Source organism: Vicia villosa, linkage group LG1 (assembly GCF_029867415.1).
Source record: "Vicia villosa cultivar HV-30 ecotype Madison, WI linkage group LG1, Vvil1.0, whole genome shotgun sequence".
Classification (NCBI taxonomy): Eukaryota; Viridiplantae; Streptophyta; class Magnoliopsida; order Fabales; family Fabaceae; genus Vicia; species Vicia villosa.
This window is the reverse complement of record NC_081180.1, coordinates 73,032,732-73,049,468: the sequence shown is the minus strand read 5'-3', so window position 1 is coordinate 73,049,468 and position 16,737 is coordinate 73,032,732. Positions and strand designations below refer to the sequence as shown.

The 16,737-nt window shown below is 40.3% G+C and overlaps 2 protein-coding genes across 2 annotated transcripts; both read left to right on the top strand.

Annotated features, from left to right (window-relative positions):
* The first annotated feature begins 3,073 nt into the window (after positions 1–3,073).
* On the top strand, positions 3,074–7,623 carry LOC131645720 (uncharacterized). The gene is made up of 4 exons (XM_058915963.1): positions 3,074–3,230; positions 4,433–4,820; positions 5,277–5,703; positions 5,827–7,623. The coding sequence occupies exons 1-4, from the start codon at positions 3,074–3,076 to the stop codon at positions 7,621–7,623; spliced, it is 2,769 nt and encodes a 922-aa protein (XP_058771946.1).
* A 1,731-nt stretch (positions 7,624–9,354) lies between these two features.
* LOC131645704 (uncharacterized) lies at positions 9,355–15,409 on the top strand. The gene is made up of 3 exons (XM_058915962.1): positions 9,355–9,825; positions 15,125–15,196; positions 15,371–15,409. The coding sequence occupies exons 1-3, from the start codon at positions 9,355–9,357 to the stop codon at positions 15,407–15,409; spliced, it is 582 nt and encodes a 193-aa protein (XP_058771945.1).
* The last annotated feature ends 1,328 nt before the right edge of the window (positions 15,410–16,737 follow it).

Below are 16,737 nucleotides of genomic sequence, written 5' to 3'. Positions count from 1 at the left end.
GTTCCAAATTTTTTCAAAGAAAGCTTGAAATTTTGTTTCACGTGGGCAGCCAACATTCAGAGCAAAAGAGTCATTGAAATCATCTCCCAAGGTAATATAAATGAGGAATGAATCGTAATTGAAGCACCATAACGTGTAGCATGATCATTCCATATTCATAAACTTGGTTCATAATTTAAAATTTCGTATCTCTTGTTTTAAGTTGCTCAATTGAAAACTAACGTTTGTTTTAAGTTTTTGGCACGTATTAGAGAAGGTCTGATCCATTGTTTTGGAGTTTAGAGGCTTGGTACGAGATTTACCATTACTAGGGCATAAACATGTTACTTTGCGTTTTTCATATTTGCGTAATGTTTCAGGCCAAACAAACAGCATCAATGGACTCACAAGGTCCTAATTAGTAGATCTGGGCCGATAGTTTGCTTGCCTTGTCGTTTGTTTGCGTTGTTTAAATTGCAGGTTTTAAAAAAAGGAAAACCGCGGAAAAATCCGCAGGTAATTCCGTGGATAAAATCGCAAGAATTTCCGCAGGTACTGAGGTTAGAGAAGATGAACAGTAGACGAGACCATTTGACCGCTCGCGTGGCGTCTCTCGCCTTCCTGATTCGTCCGTCCATAGCATACGTGGGCCCGTTTGGACTTTTGGTTGAATTGACTGATAGAATACGTTTAATATTTAATTATTGTTTTTGCTTTTATTTACAGCCAAGCAGCGTAGCACAAATGGTTGCAGATACCCTCTGATAACCATAAGGTCCCTAGTTCGATTCTTCCAGGGGCAAATTGCATGTTTTTTTTCTTTCCTCACACTTTTCTAACTTTTCTTGTAAATAATTAACAATAAAAGAAAACACAAAATAAAAAAATATATAAAAAAGGAAAACAACTAATACTTAACCATTTATATTTTAGACTTTTGAATTTGAGTTAATTAATTTAATCATTTAGTTATAATTTTCTAGGTTGCTATTAGTTTCAAAATTAATTTAATTTAAGATTTAATTTAACTTATTTACCAATTAATTAATAAAATTAGGTTATTTAATTAGTATAATTTAATTTAGTAAATAATTTAAATGTTTTAGGATTTAGTTGATCAAACTTTTATAATTAATCATTTCCAATTAAAATTAATTTTTCACTTAATCAACAAATTTACTTTCTCCCGATTTCTTCTCCCATCTCGAAACTCCATGTATGGCGCATGTTTGTTTATTTTTGTTTTAGACATTAGAATGTATATAGGTCCAAATGTAAACATTATAGTGAATCTCTTTACTTTCCCGCATTTTTTAAATTTCCGTATTATTATTATATATATTGTTTAGATGTATGCTAATTAGGGTGTGTATGGCAAGATAAATAAATCGTTAGCTCACGTTAACTCAAGAATAAATATTATTGAATCCAACACACTTGCACGCACTCACCCTTAGGGTACGCCCCTCTCGGTTGCCTTACGAATAAAGGTCGTGTCCCTCGAATATAGAGGTATCTAAGCGAACGTCCCTCGATAAACAAAATCATCAAAGATCATAGTCCCTCGAATTGCTGCCTACAAAAATATGATCTTGTCCTTCGAACGGTTGCCTAAACGAAAGATGATTTGTCCCTTTGATATCGCTAAAGATACCTCTATCCTGTTGCCTTCAAACGACCTTCGATGACCCTTCGATGTCCCGAACACGTCCAATATAACAAGGATTTCCTACTTCTATATAGTATGGATAATCCTGGGAATCGTAAAAAGCATAGAAAAAGACCAATCTAGGGTAGTGCTCTTAATATGCCTAGCTCTATTAAAAAACATCTTTTCAACACTTTTTCAAAGACTAAGGCTACGCATTTACGCTAAAGTCCTTATGTCCCTTTTCAATTCAAAACAAACAAAACAAACATGAGCTAAGTAAATTAAGAGCCCGTAGATAACTACGGATGAAAAGGGTGCTTGCACCTTCCCTTTTCATAACTTACCCCCCGAGCCCGCTTTCTTTCAAAAGGGTCTTTTTCTGTACTTTTTGCCCTTCCTAACATTGGACAAAATAAAAGTCGGTGGCGACTCATGCTCACCGCAACATTGTTGCGTATTAAAAATAAAAGTCAGTTCACCGAGTTACAGAACTGGCGACTCTGCTGGGGATTCTTTAAGAGGGGTTTACCTTAAGGCTTAGTTCATCATAAAATGTTTTTTGTTTGTTTGTGTGCTTTATTTTAAGGTTGTTTGGGTATTCTGCTGTGTGAAAGATCCTACACCCGGATCTAGTGTACCTTAGGTATGTGGCATGAGACCAGGGAGGCTGTACGACATGTATCGTTATGGTTGAACTGGTGGCCACCGTTAGTGCGACGCTTTGGTTTGTCCTGATGGCCCTTGAATCTGATCGAGGAGACATTTGGCTACCGCGTGGTGTCATGAGCACTAATTCGCCTTTAGAACCTTAGTCGAACTTAACTTTGGCTTATAAGAAGTAGTGAGATGGCTGGCTTCGGGTTCCTGACTGAAGTCGGTTGATACTCGATACTACACTCATTGAGATTGGACTCTAGGGATGTTTTTGGCTGGCCGATTGAGCGCCATGTTGAGATAATGCCCGCGAGAAAGATCAGGGATATGAGCACCATAGAACCCGATTACTTTTTTAGGACAGGTTGAACCAACTAAACTCAAGAAGGGAGGGTATGTACCTATGGACTTCATGCTGGCTTTTAAACCTAAGGACTTTGTGTGAATTGTTTGTGTGTGTTATCTACTTGGCATCATAACATCATAACATCATGGCATATCATCCTCACTAATAATTTCAAGGACCAAGAAATTTATTTTTGTTCTGTTTTGTAGGACATGGCCTTTGCTACTAGGGATTATGTACGACTCAACTTTGTGGGGATACCTTCTGAGCTTAAGGAGCTTGCCTTAGAAGTTCCTGGAGATTCTAAGTTTGCTGAAAGACATGGTTATCTACTCCGACTGGTCACCTCCCAATTTGAAGAAGATATGATGAGAGTCTTATGCCAATTCTTCGATCCCGAGCACCATTGCTTCACTTTTCCAGATTATCAGTTGGTACCTACCATGGAGGAGTTCTCGGATTTACTTGGTATACCCATTTCTGAGCATTTACCTTTTACTGGTTTGGAGAGCACTCCAAAACTTGAGACTATTGCTGCTGCATTACACCTAAAGAGATCAGACATTGCCTCCAACTGGGACACTAAGAATGGAGTCGAGGGTCTCTCGGCCAAATTCTTATTTGGGAAAGCTCGACAATTTCTGGAAGCTATGAGTTACCAAGCTTTTGAAGATGTTTTGGCCTTATTGATATATAGTTTGGTTTTGTTTCCTAACCCTGATCAATTCATTGATGTGCATGCAATCAAAATTTTCTTGACTCACAACCCCGTACCTACACTACTTGGAGATATTCTACATTCTCTCTACTCCCGTATCATGAAGAAGCGAGGGACTCTTATGTGTTGCACACCCTTGCTGGCCAGGTGGTTTATTTCGCACCTTCCACGTTCAGTGATAAGAAACGATCAAAAAATGCAATGGTCTCGAAGAATCATGTCACTTTCTCATTCGGATATCCGTTGGCACGTCATATCTCAGGAGTACGTCACCATTATCGATCATTGTGGGAAATTCCCTAATGTGCCTCTCCTTGGCATTAGAGGGGGAATCACCTACAATCCTTCACTAGCACTACGACAGTTTGGTTATGCTCGAAGAGATGGCCCTCACCGATTGACTATTGAAGGGATTGTTTTCAACTATGAAGAAGATATTCAAAATCAACGCCGAGAGTTCATACGCGCTTGGAATAAAGTGTACAGGGTAGATAGCAAGAGTTGGGGGCAAAAGAACTCCTTTCCTTCAGAACCCTATCTTAGATGGGTGCGCACTCGCGCTCAACGTTTTGTCATGCCATATCCTTATGTTAGACCTGTGATTGTGGAGCCCGAGTATGAAGAAGATGTACCTCAGGTTATTTCTCACCCCGACATGCCCACTGATATTGAGGAACTGAAGAGATCTTGGATCCAATTGAAGGAAGAAAGAGACACCTTTGAAGCTCAATTCCGCGCCAAAGAGAAGAAAGTATTAGAGCTCACAAAGCAACTTCAGGATGAGCAGAGTATCAACACATTCCTCGGGGCAAAGCGACAGCGTCCATGGGAGACTTGAAGATTTTTTTTTCCCTTTTATGCTTTTATTTTGCTATTTCAAGTTTCTTTCCTTGTAAAGCCTATAAATGGCAAACAATTTTATGTTTTTTTTAACATTATTAATGAGAATTTCTTTCTTGTTGGTTTAAGCAAATTTAAATTTCGAGGTCCTTGAAAGCATTGCATAAACATAAGCATACCATTCATAAACATTGCATAACAGGTTTCTCTAACAAGACACTCATATTCTCGCTGTTTATTTCAGCTAAGAAAATGAATCCTCTCGAGCAATCGGTTAAGGATCTGCAAGCACAGAATGCTGAGTTCCAAGCCCTGATACTGAGTCTGGCTAAAGGGCAGGAAGAGCTGAAAACCCTCCTTACTAAGAATGAGAAGAAGACTAAGAAGCCTGTGGGCGTTTTCAACATGGGAAGAAGATTCCGAGGCCCTCTCAAAAAGGCCAAAGAAGTCGATATCCCAGAAGAGACTGAACAAGATGACAATGTTAGTGGTAAGGCTGATCAGAAGAGCAATGGTTCTGTCAAGCAAGATGAAGATGAAGAAGAGTACTATGATGATGAAGAGTATCCGGAAGATAAGTACAGACAGTTGGAGGAACGAATGAAGGCTGTAGAAATCCAGAAGATCCCAGGGTTAGACTTTGAGGAACTAGGGCTCATCTCAGGAGTTGTGATTCCTCCAAAGTTCAAAACTCCGACCTTTGCAAAGTATGATGGAGTCTCTTGTCCGAAGCTGCACCTAAAATCCTATGTGAGGAAGATCCAACCTCACACTGCCGACAAGATGTTGTGGGCCCACTTGTTCCAAGAGAGTTTGACAGGAACTCAACTCGAATGGTACTATCAGCTGGAGAGTACCAATATCCGTACTTGGGAAGACTTGGTTGTTGCTTTCTACAAGCAATACCAATACAATTCTGATCTCGCACCGACTCGTACACAATTGCAGAACATGTCCATGGGTCCAAAAGAAAGTTTCAAGGAGTACGCTCAAAAGTGGAGAGACTTGGCTGGCAGAGTTCAACCTTCTCTAACAGATAGGGAGCTGGTAGATATGTTTATGGGTACTTTGACTGGCCCATTTTATAGTCATTTGTTGGGAAGCTCATCAGCTGGTTTTACTGACTTGATATTGACTGGGGAGCGGGTTGAAAGTGGCATCCGAAGTGGGAAAATTCAGGTAGCTACCTCTTCTGGTGTTACGAAGAAGCCTTATAGTGGAAAGACTGAAGCTAATGCTGTGCACAGCCAGAGGGGTCGCAATAGAAATGATAGTGGCCATTCTGTCGGGGCTGTCTTAATCTCTACACCAACACCTCGACAAAATCAACAACAGGGATACCAGCGTAGACAAGATGCACCTAGAAGAAACTTTACAAAGATCAATATGTCTTTGAATCAAGCATGGCAACACTTGCTGAAGGCAAAGTTACTTGCGCCAATAGCTCCGCCAAACATCAATACATCTTCTCCTCGCTATGATCCTAACGCAAGATGTGCTTACCATTCTGACTGTGTGGGGCATGACACCAACAACTGTTGGACATTGAAGCACAAAATCCAAGACATGATTGACGCAGGAGAAATCGAGTTCGATCCTCCAGAAACTCCCAATGTTATTACTGCTCCTATGCCGAAGCATGACAAAGCTGTCAATGTTGTTGACAAAGAATCCTATGTTACTAATGTGATGAGTCTGACTACTCCACTCCCTCTTATCAAGAAGAAGTTGTTGCAAGCCGGTTTATTTCCGGGTTGCATTGAAGACTGTTATGACTGCTCGTCTCAACCAAATGGTTGTACAAGGTTGAAGATTGGTATTCAATGCCTGATGGATAATCGAAAGATCATGTTTGAAAAAGTGCCTTCTGTGGAAAAATTATGTGAAGATCTAGCCCAGAACTTGAAAATTGAAGATGTGTCCGTAATTTCCAAGACTCCTATCAGAATCCCTACCAAGGCCCCCATCAGGATCACTGCTGAGCCCAAGGTAGCTCCCTTGATCATTACCAAGCCTGGTCCGATCCCGTACTCCTCTGACAAGGCTGTCCCTTGGAGCTATGGTAATGATGTGTATATTCATGGTGTGAAACAAGAAGCCCTGAATGATGAGCCTGTCAAAGTTCCTAGTCCCGACGTCGACAATATCGTAGGGACCAGTAAGGTTACAAGAAGTGGAAGAATTTTCTCTCCGGAAATATCTCCTGATGCCAATATCTCAACCCAGGTCCCTGTTCCCGATTCAACTGCTGATGTGCGAGGGAAAAGGCCAATGCTGGAGCCAGTTCAGACACCGGTGGAAGCTACTGCTGAAGAAGTTTCTCAGAAGGAAATGGATGAAATTCTGAAGATCATCCGGAAGAGTGATTACGATGTGATCGAACAGTTGGGGCACACTTCCTCCAAGATATCCATGCTGTCATTGTTAACCTGTTCTGAGGCCCATGCTAAGGCTTTGATGAAGTTTCTAAAAGCGGCGCACGTACCACAAGAGATTTCTGTTAATCAATTTGAGAGCTGTGTTGCAAGTTTGACAACGAACAATTACCTGGGGTTTTCTGATGCTGATCTGACTCCTGCTGGAAAGAGTCATAACAAAGCCTTGCACATCTCCATTGAGTGTAAGGGTACTACTTTGTCCCATGTGCTGGTGGATAATGGCTCCTCGCTGAATGTATTGCCTAAATTGGTGCTGGATAGACTTGATTCTGAAGGGATAGTGCTAATGCCCAGTAATGTGGTGGTAAAGGCTTTCGATGGGTCGAAGAGTACAGTCTATGGAGAGGTTGAGCTCCCAATCAGAGTGGGTTCTCAAACTTTCAACTCCTTATTCTATGTGATGGATATCCACCCCGCCTATTCTTGCTTGCTCGGGCGTCCGTGGATACATGGGGCAGGTGCTGTGACATCTACTTTGCATCAGAAGCTGAAGTACCTTGCAAATGGCAAGATCGTCACTGTGCATGGGGAAGAAGAGTATGTGGTTAGCTGTGTGAATGAGTACAAGTATATCGAAGTGAACGGCGAATTTATCGAGACTCCTTGCCAGACTTTTGAATTGGTTCCTCAAGTTGTCTCTACCGCCAAGCACGCTCCTACTGTTCCTAAAGTTACCCGGATCCCTTCAACAATGGCTTCTCTGAAGGATGCTAAGGCTGTAGTTGAAGAAGGTGGTTGTACTGTTTGGGGCCAGCTCATTGATGTCCCGTATAAATCTGACAAACTTGGTTTAGGTTGTACTGCTGGAACTCAGAAGAATAATCATCACACCCGGCTTGGAGGATTAATGTCTCATTTCGTCAGCAAAGGAGTCAATGCCTTGGAAGATGGGGAGAGCAACTGCAATCTAGACAAGTGGATCTTCCCGACACCTGATCATGGGCTGAACAACTGGAAGACCGAAGATGTTATCTCTATCTCCTTCAATCAGGAGTAATTGCAATTTTTCCTGTTTTTATTGTCTTCTAGTCCAAGTTTCGGTTATGTAATTCAAACAATAAACTTCAAAGCCATATGCCTTGCCCGGGGCATAGTTGGTCCATTTGTTAGGGCTTGTCATGTCATGATCATATTTTCATTCAAATAAATCATTGGACGTTTCATATTGCGCTCTATGTTTTTGTTTTCTTTTGTCATATTATTAAAGTTATGTGTTCTTACACACACTCACATAATACACTGCAGATTCACATCCACTCTGGATCCCATTGATAACGACTCTGCTACTGCCTATTATAACTTTGATAATCCGATCTACCAAGCTGAGGACGAAGGCGAGGAAGATTGTGAAGTGCCTAGAGAGCTTGCCAGACTGCTAGGGCAAGAAGAAAAAACTATACAGCCGCACGAAGAGCCGATTGAAATTGTAAATCTTGGTACTGACGAAGAAAAGAAAGAAGTCAAGGTAGGCGCTGGGTTGGAAGACAGTGTCAAACAGAGACTAGTCCAGATGCTACGAAACTATGTTGAGATTTTCGCTTGGTCCTACGAAGATATGCCTGGTCTTGATACTGATATTGTGGTACACCGCCTGCCAATCAAGGAAGATAGTCCTCCGATAAAGCAGAAACTACGAAGAAGTAGACCTGATATGGCCAAAAAGATTAAAGACGAAGTTGAGAAACAGTTTAATGCTGGGTTTCTGAAGGTAGTAAGTTATCCACCATGGATCGCCAATATTGTGCCAGTACCTAAGAAGGATGGGAAAGTCAGAATGTGTGTTGACTATAGAGACCTGAATCGAGCAAGTCCAAAGGATGATTTTCCGCTGCCTCACATTGATACACTGGTGGACAGTACCGCACAATGCAAAGTGTTCTCTTTCATGGATGGCTTCTCCGGTTACAATCAGATCAAGATGGCACCAGAAGACATGGAGAAGACAACATTCACAACACCTTGGGGGACTTTTTGTTACAAGGTAATGCCTTTCGGTTTGAAGAACGCAGGGGCAACATATCAGCGTGCAATGGTAGCCTTGTTCCATGATATGATTCACCAAGAAATAGAAGTGTATGTGGATGATATGATCGCAAAATCTGACACTGAAGAGGAACACCTCATCCATTTACAAAAGCTTTTTGACAGGTTAAAGAAGTACAAATTGAGATTGAATCCGAACAAGTGCACTTTTGGGGCAAGATCCGGTAAGCTCCTAGGGTTCATCGTCAGCAGTAAAGGTATTGAAGTCGACCCGGCCAAAGTTAAAGCTATTCAAGAGATGCCTGCACCACGTACTGAGAAGGAAGTCCGGGGTTTCCTGGGACGTTTGAATTATATTGCAAGGTTTATTTCCCACCTGACAACTACTTGTGTACCAATCTTCAAACTGTTGAGGAAAGATCAAGTGGTAAGATGGAATGACGAGTGTCAGTTAGCTTTTGACAAAATCAAAGAGTACCTTCAAGAACCTCCAGTTCTGATGCCACCAGTCGATGGAAGACCTCTGATAATGTACCTGACAGTGTTAGAGAACTCAATGGGGTGTGTACTGGGGCAACATGACGAGTCTGGTCGAAAAGAGCATGCAATATACTACCTTAGCAAAAAGTTTACCGACTGTGAAACAAGATACTCACTGCTCGAGAAAACTTGCTGTGCTTTGGCATGGGTTGTTCGCCGACTAAGACAGTATATGTTGAACCATACTACTTTATTGATCTCTAAAATGGATCCCATCAAGTACGTCTTCGAGAAGCCCGCTCTCTCCGGACGAATAGCAAGATGGCAAATGATATTGACAGAGTACGACATCCAGTATACCACGCAGAAGGCAATTAAAGGAAGTGTACTAGCTGATCATTTGGCTCATCAAGCAGTAGATGACTATCAGTCCATGAGTTTTGAGTTTCCAGATGAAGATATCATGCTTGTTACTGACTATGAAGAGCCTGGTCCGGATGAAGGACCTGAACCGGGATCCCGATGGATTATGGTTTTTGACGGAGCTTCGAATGCACTGGGTAATGGTATTGGTGCTGTAATTATTTCTCCTGAAGGCGGACATACACCATTCACTGCTAGACTATGCTTCGACTGCACCAACAATATGGCCGAATATGAAGCATGCATCATGGGTCTCAAAGCCGCAATCGACTTGAGAATCAAACTTCTAGAAGTGTATGGAGACTCAGCCTTGGTAATCAGTCAGGTCAAAGGAGAATGGGACACAAAGCACCCTAATCTCATCCCTTACAAGGAACATGTGTTAACTTTGATCCCTTATTTTGAAGAGATTACTTTTGGGCATATTCCACGAGAAGAGAATCAATTGGCAGACGCGCTGGCTACCATGTCATCTATGTTCAAAGTCAGGTGGGACAATGAGGCACCCCTGATCATTATTGAAAGATTGGATGAACCGGCACATTGTTGCGAGGTTGTTACAGAAGGAGCAGACGAGAAACCTTGGTTCTATGAAGTGAAAAGATATCTTGAAGCCCAGGAATATCCTGAAGGGGCATCCATCAATGATAGGAAGTTTTTAAGAAGGTTCTCTGCCAAGTTCTTCCTGAGTAACGGAATTTTATACAAGCGTAATCATGACTCGACTTTGCTTCGTTGTGTGAGTAAGAAGGAAGCAGAAGAAATAATGGAAGACATGCACGACGGTATTTTTGGAACTCATTCCAGCGGACATACCATGGCTAAAAAGATTTTGAGAGCAGGCTATTACTGGTCCACCATGGAGACTGATTGTCACCAGCATTCCAGGACTTGCCATAAGTGTCAGATCTACGCTGATAAAGTGCATGTACCTCCTGTTCCACTAAACGTCTTGACTGCTCCTTGGCCTTTTGCAATATGGGGCATTGATATGATCGGAGAAATCAAGCCTACTGCTTCCAATGGGCATCGCTTTATTCTCGTGGCTATTGATTATTTTACAAAGTGGGTGGAAGCGGCCTCATTTGCTTCAGTAACCAAGAATGTTGTGGCTCGATTCATCAAGCATAATCTCATCTGTCGGTATGGCATCCCTGAAAGGATTATTACAGATAATGGTACCAATCTGAACAACAAAATGATCACCGAGCTCTGCATGCAGTTCAAGATTAAACACCACAATTCTTCTCCATACAGACCAAAGATGAATGGCGCAGTGGAAGCCGCCAACAAAAATATAAAGAAGATTATACAGAAGATGACGGTGACATACAAAGATTGGCATGAGATGTTACCATTTGCTCTTCATGGTTATCGTACTTCTGCACGTACCTCAACTGGGGCAACTCCTTTCTCATTGGTTTATGGTATGGAGGCGGTCTTGCCTATCGAAGTTCAGATTCCTTCCCTGAGAATTATGAAAGAGGCAGATTTGGGCGAAGACGAGTGGATCCAGACTCGACTAGACCAGATAAACTTGATTGATGAGAAGAGGCTCGCGGCTGTATGTCATGGACAATTATATCAGAAACGTATGATCAAAGCATTTAACAAAAAGGTCAGGCACCAGGCATACCAGACTGGTGACTTGGTAATAAAGCGCATTATTCTTACACAAGGGGATCCCAGGGGCAAGTGGACTCCAACGTATGAAGGACCATTTGTGATTAAGAAGATATTCTCCGGCGGAGCCATGATGCTCACCACAATGGATGGCGAGGACTTCCCGCACCCTGTGAATGCAGACATAGTCAAAAAATACTACGCATAAAATAGACCCGCTAGGTTGACATACCTAGGCAAAAATAAGGGCATCCTGACGAACCAAAAGGGTTCGGGCAAAAATTAGGGATATAAATATAAAAAATGTACACCCGGCAAGTCGAAAACCTGAAAGGGCGGCTTGGGCAAAAAAGGGTATCCCGGTAGGCTGAAAACCTGAAAAGGCGGTCTAGGCAAAAGTTAGGGATTAAAGCGTACGACTATGTCCCATTGGATCATCACTCATCAATCTCCAATTAACTCTGTTACCAAGATCAAGTTCAAAAGGCACTAATCAATGCAATTGTCTTTTCCAAACAAGCAAGGGATGAGATATTCGAAGGCATGATGGCAATAGCTGAGTCGAAACCCAATGAGATCACTTCCACATAGTTGTTTTTCTTTATTCTCTTTGTACTTCCTTTCAAAAGATTGCACGACAATTTCCTCTTACTAGGAATTCTGTCTCCTTGTACTAATTCGCCTGTTATGGCACTTTTCCAAATCAATACAAAACTACTTCAAGTTTACTTTTTTTACTTTCTCTGTTTTGAGTATGCAAGCGTCCAATGATAATTTTGAATGACCATATGCATTTTGAACATGACTAGTGCTTGCCAGAGTATTCCTACATTCACAGGAAACAGGAAAAACAATAGAGTAACATCAAAATCATCCAGGTGTCCTCCCATAGTTAATAGTATGGAAGTATCCCCACAAATCATTTCTCAAAGAAAGCATCGTTCTCCTACAAGGACGTACGCCTCAAGCGCAAATAAAAATCTCCAACCAGATATTCTTGCACAAAAAGACAAGAAATTCGCCATACAATCATATTGTTATCGTCTCTAGCAACAAATAGGGATTTATTTTCCTGCGAAAAGCTACTATGCAGAGCCATCAATAAGCATCTACACATATCCATATATCATGCATCTACTTCCATGCATCATAAGCTTTATCATAGCAAACACAAACATAGCATGTGAAGATTCTCATTCATTTTGAGAGTTTCATACTACAATGCAATACATACATCATGTCATCGCATAAAAATAACTTTACCTTTCAGGTTGACCAACTGGCCAAAGAAAAAGCATCAACAAAACCAGTTTCTATCAAATATACAGTCTGGAAGCTTGAACCCCAGATTCTCAATAGATATGTTCCGGAAGCATGAACCCTGGACCATCTGAATTCTACGCCAGAAACGTTCCGGAAGCTTGAACCCCGGATGTTCTGAAATCTACGACAGATATGTTTCGGAAGCTAGAACCCCGAATGATCTGAAATCTACGACAGATATGTTCCGGAAGCATGAACCCTGGACCATCTGAATTCTACGACAGAAACGTTCCGGAAGCATGAACCCCGGATGTTCTGAAATCTACAGCAGATATGTTTCGGAAGCTTGTACCCCGGATGATCTGAATTCTACGCCAGAAACGTTCCGGAAGCATGAACCCCGGATGTTCTGAAATCTACGACAGAAACGTTCCGGAAGCTTGAACCCCGGATAATCTGAAATCTACGACAGAAACATTCTGGAAGCATGAACCCCAGATGTTCTGAAATCTACGGCAGATATGTTTCGGAAGCTTGAACCCCGAATGATCTGAATTCTACAATAGATATGTTCCGGAAGCTTGAACCCCGGATAATCTGAAATCTACGACAGAAACGTTCCGGAAGCATGAACCCCGGATGTTTTGAAATCTACGGCAGATATATTTCGGAAGCTTGAACCCCGAATGATCTGAAGTCCACAGTAGATGTTTCGGATGCTCGAACCCTGAACATCTATGAATCTCTATCCCAGATATACGTTTGGAAGTTTGATTCCCAAACATTCTGAATATCTATCATATACACACCCCGGGAAGCATGACCCCTCATTCAGCTAGATGGCATCTTTAAGCCCATCTCCATACACTTGGATGGCATCTTCAAGCCCATCTTCGACAAAAGTCCCTACTTCAGCTAGGGCAAATTCCTGGGTATTCTAGTGTTCAATCCTCTTCTACCTTCAGATTCCGACTAGTATACAAGCTAGTCTACATCTTCAGATATAAGAAGATTGAACAGGGGCAGCTGTCATACCCCAAAATTTGCCCACTCAAGATCATTTGAAAATCAAAGTCTCAATACTCGGCTGAGTATATACTCTCCTAATCAACTACCCTTCAAACTAGGGTTTTGTTCTTCTCAATGAAAAGTCAGCTTCTGACACCTCAAGTGGACTTCGTGGATTCTTATATGCTTCAAAGAGATCCCATACCAAGTTTCAAGCCTCGATTCAAAAGATTGCTCATTCATTGGCCCAAACGATCAATAATCGATTAGTTGACCTAAAAGTCAAACTATGGTCAAATCACAGTCAAAACTTCTGATTTTTGGTCAACATCCTCATTATGAAGTGTTATTCATCATTTGATCAAGTATTGATCATGATTCATCAAGGAAAGTTCGAAAATCAACAAAATCCTAAAGTTCCTAAATTTGGGTTTTCTAGAAGAAAGTCAACCGAACTTTGACCGGCCATAACTTTCACATGGAGCATCAAAAATTTCCCATCCAAAGCTCAATTTGAAGGAAATTGAATTCTCTACAACTTTGGCTCTCACATGCCAGGTCCAAAAATGCTTCATTTGGAAGATATAAGCTAATACATTATAGGTCCTTTTGAAAGTCAACAAAAAGACGTTTTCTCTCAAAGAATGGTAAATGAACATGGTAAGTTCAATGAAGGTGAAACCAAAAGTATATTTTAGAAGACTCTTTGAGCTTTCTAAAATGTACAAGAACACCTTCATACGATAAAAAATGAGGGAGATATGATTGGTACAAGGTAGGCGATTTTCAAGAAAGGCGTAAAAAACCTAAGTGACAAAATTCATATTTTTGAGTAATGGGCCATAATGCTTGAATCACCCACGAAATTTTAAGCTTGCTAGGGGCCCATAAACTCATTTTATTTTATTCCTTGATTTTATTTTATTTTTATTTGAGTTTATTCATTTAAAATTAAAATAAAATGAAAAAAAATCAAAAAAAAGATATTTAAAAAAGGAGAATGGCGCCCATCTTTTTATGGATCTTCTAGAAGACCTAAAAATCTTGCCATAAAGCAAAAATTTCGTGAATGGACAAGGAGGAAGCAAAATCTTCTCAAAATGGAAGGTTAAAAAAACATGTTTTATCTTGTTTTGGCAACCATTTAAACACTTGATTTTTTCCTCATTTGTCTAGCCAAATTCTTTCCCTTTAAATACTCTATCACTCAGCATACAAGGAAAAAGAAAAAAGGACGCTAGCCTTTGGTGTGCCTCCAAGTTCCAAATTTTTTCAAAGAAAGCTTGAAATTTTGTTTCACGTGGGCAGCCAACATTCAGAGCAAAAGAGTCATTGAAATCATCTCCCAAGGTAATATAAATGAGGAATGAATCGTAATTGAAGCACCATAACGTGTAGCATGATCATTCCATATTCATAAACTTGGTTCATAATTTAAAATTTCGTATCTCTTGTTTTAAGTTGCTCAATTGAAAACTAACGTTTGTTTTAAGTTTTTGGCACGTATTAGAGAAGGTCTGATCCATTGTTTTGGAGTTTAGAGGCTTGGTACGAGATTTACCATTACTAGGGCATAAACATGTTACTTTGCGTTTTTCATATTTGCGTAATGTTTCAGGCCAAACAAACAGCATCAATGGACTCACAAGGTCCTAATTAGTAGATCTGGGCCGATAGTTTGCTTGCCTTGTCGTTTGTTTGCGTTGTTTAAATTGCAGGTTTTAAAAAAAGGAAAACCGCGGAAAAATCCGCAGGTAATTCCGTGGATAAAATCGCAAGAATTTCCGCAGGTACTGAGGTTAGAGAAGATGAACAGTAGACGAGACCATTTGACCGCTCGCGTGGCGTCTCTCGCCTTCCTGATTCGTCCGTCCATAGCATACGTGGGCCCGTTTGGACTTTTGGTTGAATTGACTGATAGAATACGTTTAATATTTAATTATTGTTTTTGCTTTTATTTACAGCCAAGCAGCGTAGCACAAATGGTTGCAGATACCCTCTGATAACCATAAGGTCCCTAGTTCGATTCTTCCAGGGGCAAATTGCATGTTTTTTTTCTTTCCTCACACTTTTCTAACTTTTCTTGTAAATAATTAACAATAAAAGAAAACACAAAATAAAAAAATATATAAAAAAGGAAAACAACTAATACTTAACCATTTATATTTTAGACTTTTGAATTTGAGTTAATTAATTTAATCATTTAGTTATAATTTTCTAGGTTGCTATTAGTTTCAAAATTAATTTAATTTAAGATTTAATTTAACTTATTTACCAATTAATTAATAAAATTAGGTTATTTAATTAGTATAATTTAATTTAGTAAATAATTTAAATGTTTTAGGATTTAGTTGATCAAACTTTTATAATTAATCATTTCCAATTAAAATTAATTTTTCACTTAATCAACAAATTTACTTTCTCCCGATTTCTTCTCCCATCTCGAAACTCCATGTATGGCGCATGTTTGTTTATTTTTGTTTTAGACATTAGAATGTATATAGGTCCAAATGTAAACATTATAGTGAATCTCTTTACTTTCCCGCATTTTTTAAATTTCCGTATTATTATTATATATATTGTTTAGATGTATGCTAATTAGGGTGTGTATGGCAAGATAAATAAATCGTTAGCTCACGTTAACTCAAGAATAAATATTATTGAATCCAACACACTTGCACGCACTCACCCTTAGGGTACGCCCCTCTCGGTTGCCTTACGAATAAAGGTCGTGTCCCTCGAATATAGAGGTATCTAAGCGAACGTCCCTCGATAAACAAAATCATCAAAGATCATAGTCCCTCGAATTGCTGCCTACAAAAATATGATCTTGTCCTTCGAACGGTTGCCTAAACGAAAGATGATTTGTCCCTTTGATATCGCTAAAGATACCTCTATCCTGTTGCCTTCAAACGACCTTCGATGACCCTTCGATGTCCCGAACACGTCCAATATAACAAGGATTTCCTACTTCTATATAGTATGGATAATCCTGGGAATCGTAAAAAGCATAGAAAAAGACCAATCTAGGGTAGTGCTCTTAATATGCCTAGCTCTATTAAAAAACATCTTTTCAACACTTTTTCAAAGACTAAGGCTACGCATTTACGCTAAAGTCCTTATGTCCCTTTTCAATTCAAAACAAACAAAACAAACATGAGCTAAGTAAATTAAGAGCCCGTAGATAACTACGGATGAAAAGGGTGCTTGCACCTTCCCTTTTCATAACTTACCCCCCGAGCCCGCTTTCTTTCAAAAGGGTCTTTTTCTGTACTTTTTGCCCTTCCTAACATTGGACAAAATAAAAGTCGGTGGCGACTCATGCTCACCG

What these genes read in the sequence shown, in the direction of transcription:
- LOC131645704 (XM_058915962.1), top strand. Translation starts at nt 9,355, where the DNA reads ATGGATCCCATCAAGTACGTCTTCGAGAAGCCCGCTCTCTCCGGACGA. An exon ending in TGTATGGAGACTCAGCCTTG is followed by an intron (nt 9,826 to 15,124) that starts GTAATCAGTCAG and finishes TTTAAATTGCAG; the next exon opens with GTTTTAAAAAAAGGAAAACC. An exon ending in AATCGCAAGAATTTCCGCAG is followed by an intron (nt 15,197 to 15,370) that starts GTACTGAGGTTA and finishes TTTTATTTACAG; the next exon opens with CCAAGCAGCGTAGCACAAAT.
- LOC131645720 (XM_058915963.1), top strand. Translation starts at nt 3,074, where the DNA reads ATGGAGGAGTTCTCGGATTTACTTGGTATACCCATTTCTGAGCATTTA. An exon ending in CACTAAGAATGGAGTCGAGG is followed by an intron (nt 3,231 to 4,432) that starts GTCTCTCGGCCA and finishes TGTTTATTTCAG; the next exon opens with CTAAGAAAATGAATCCTCTC. An exon ending in GAAATCCAGAAGATCCCAGG is followed by an intron (nt 4,821 to 5,276) that starts GTTAGACTTTGA and finishes CCCATTTTATAG; the next exon opens with TCATTTGTTGGGAAGCTCAT.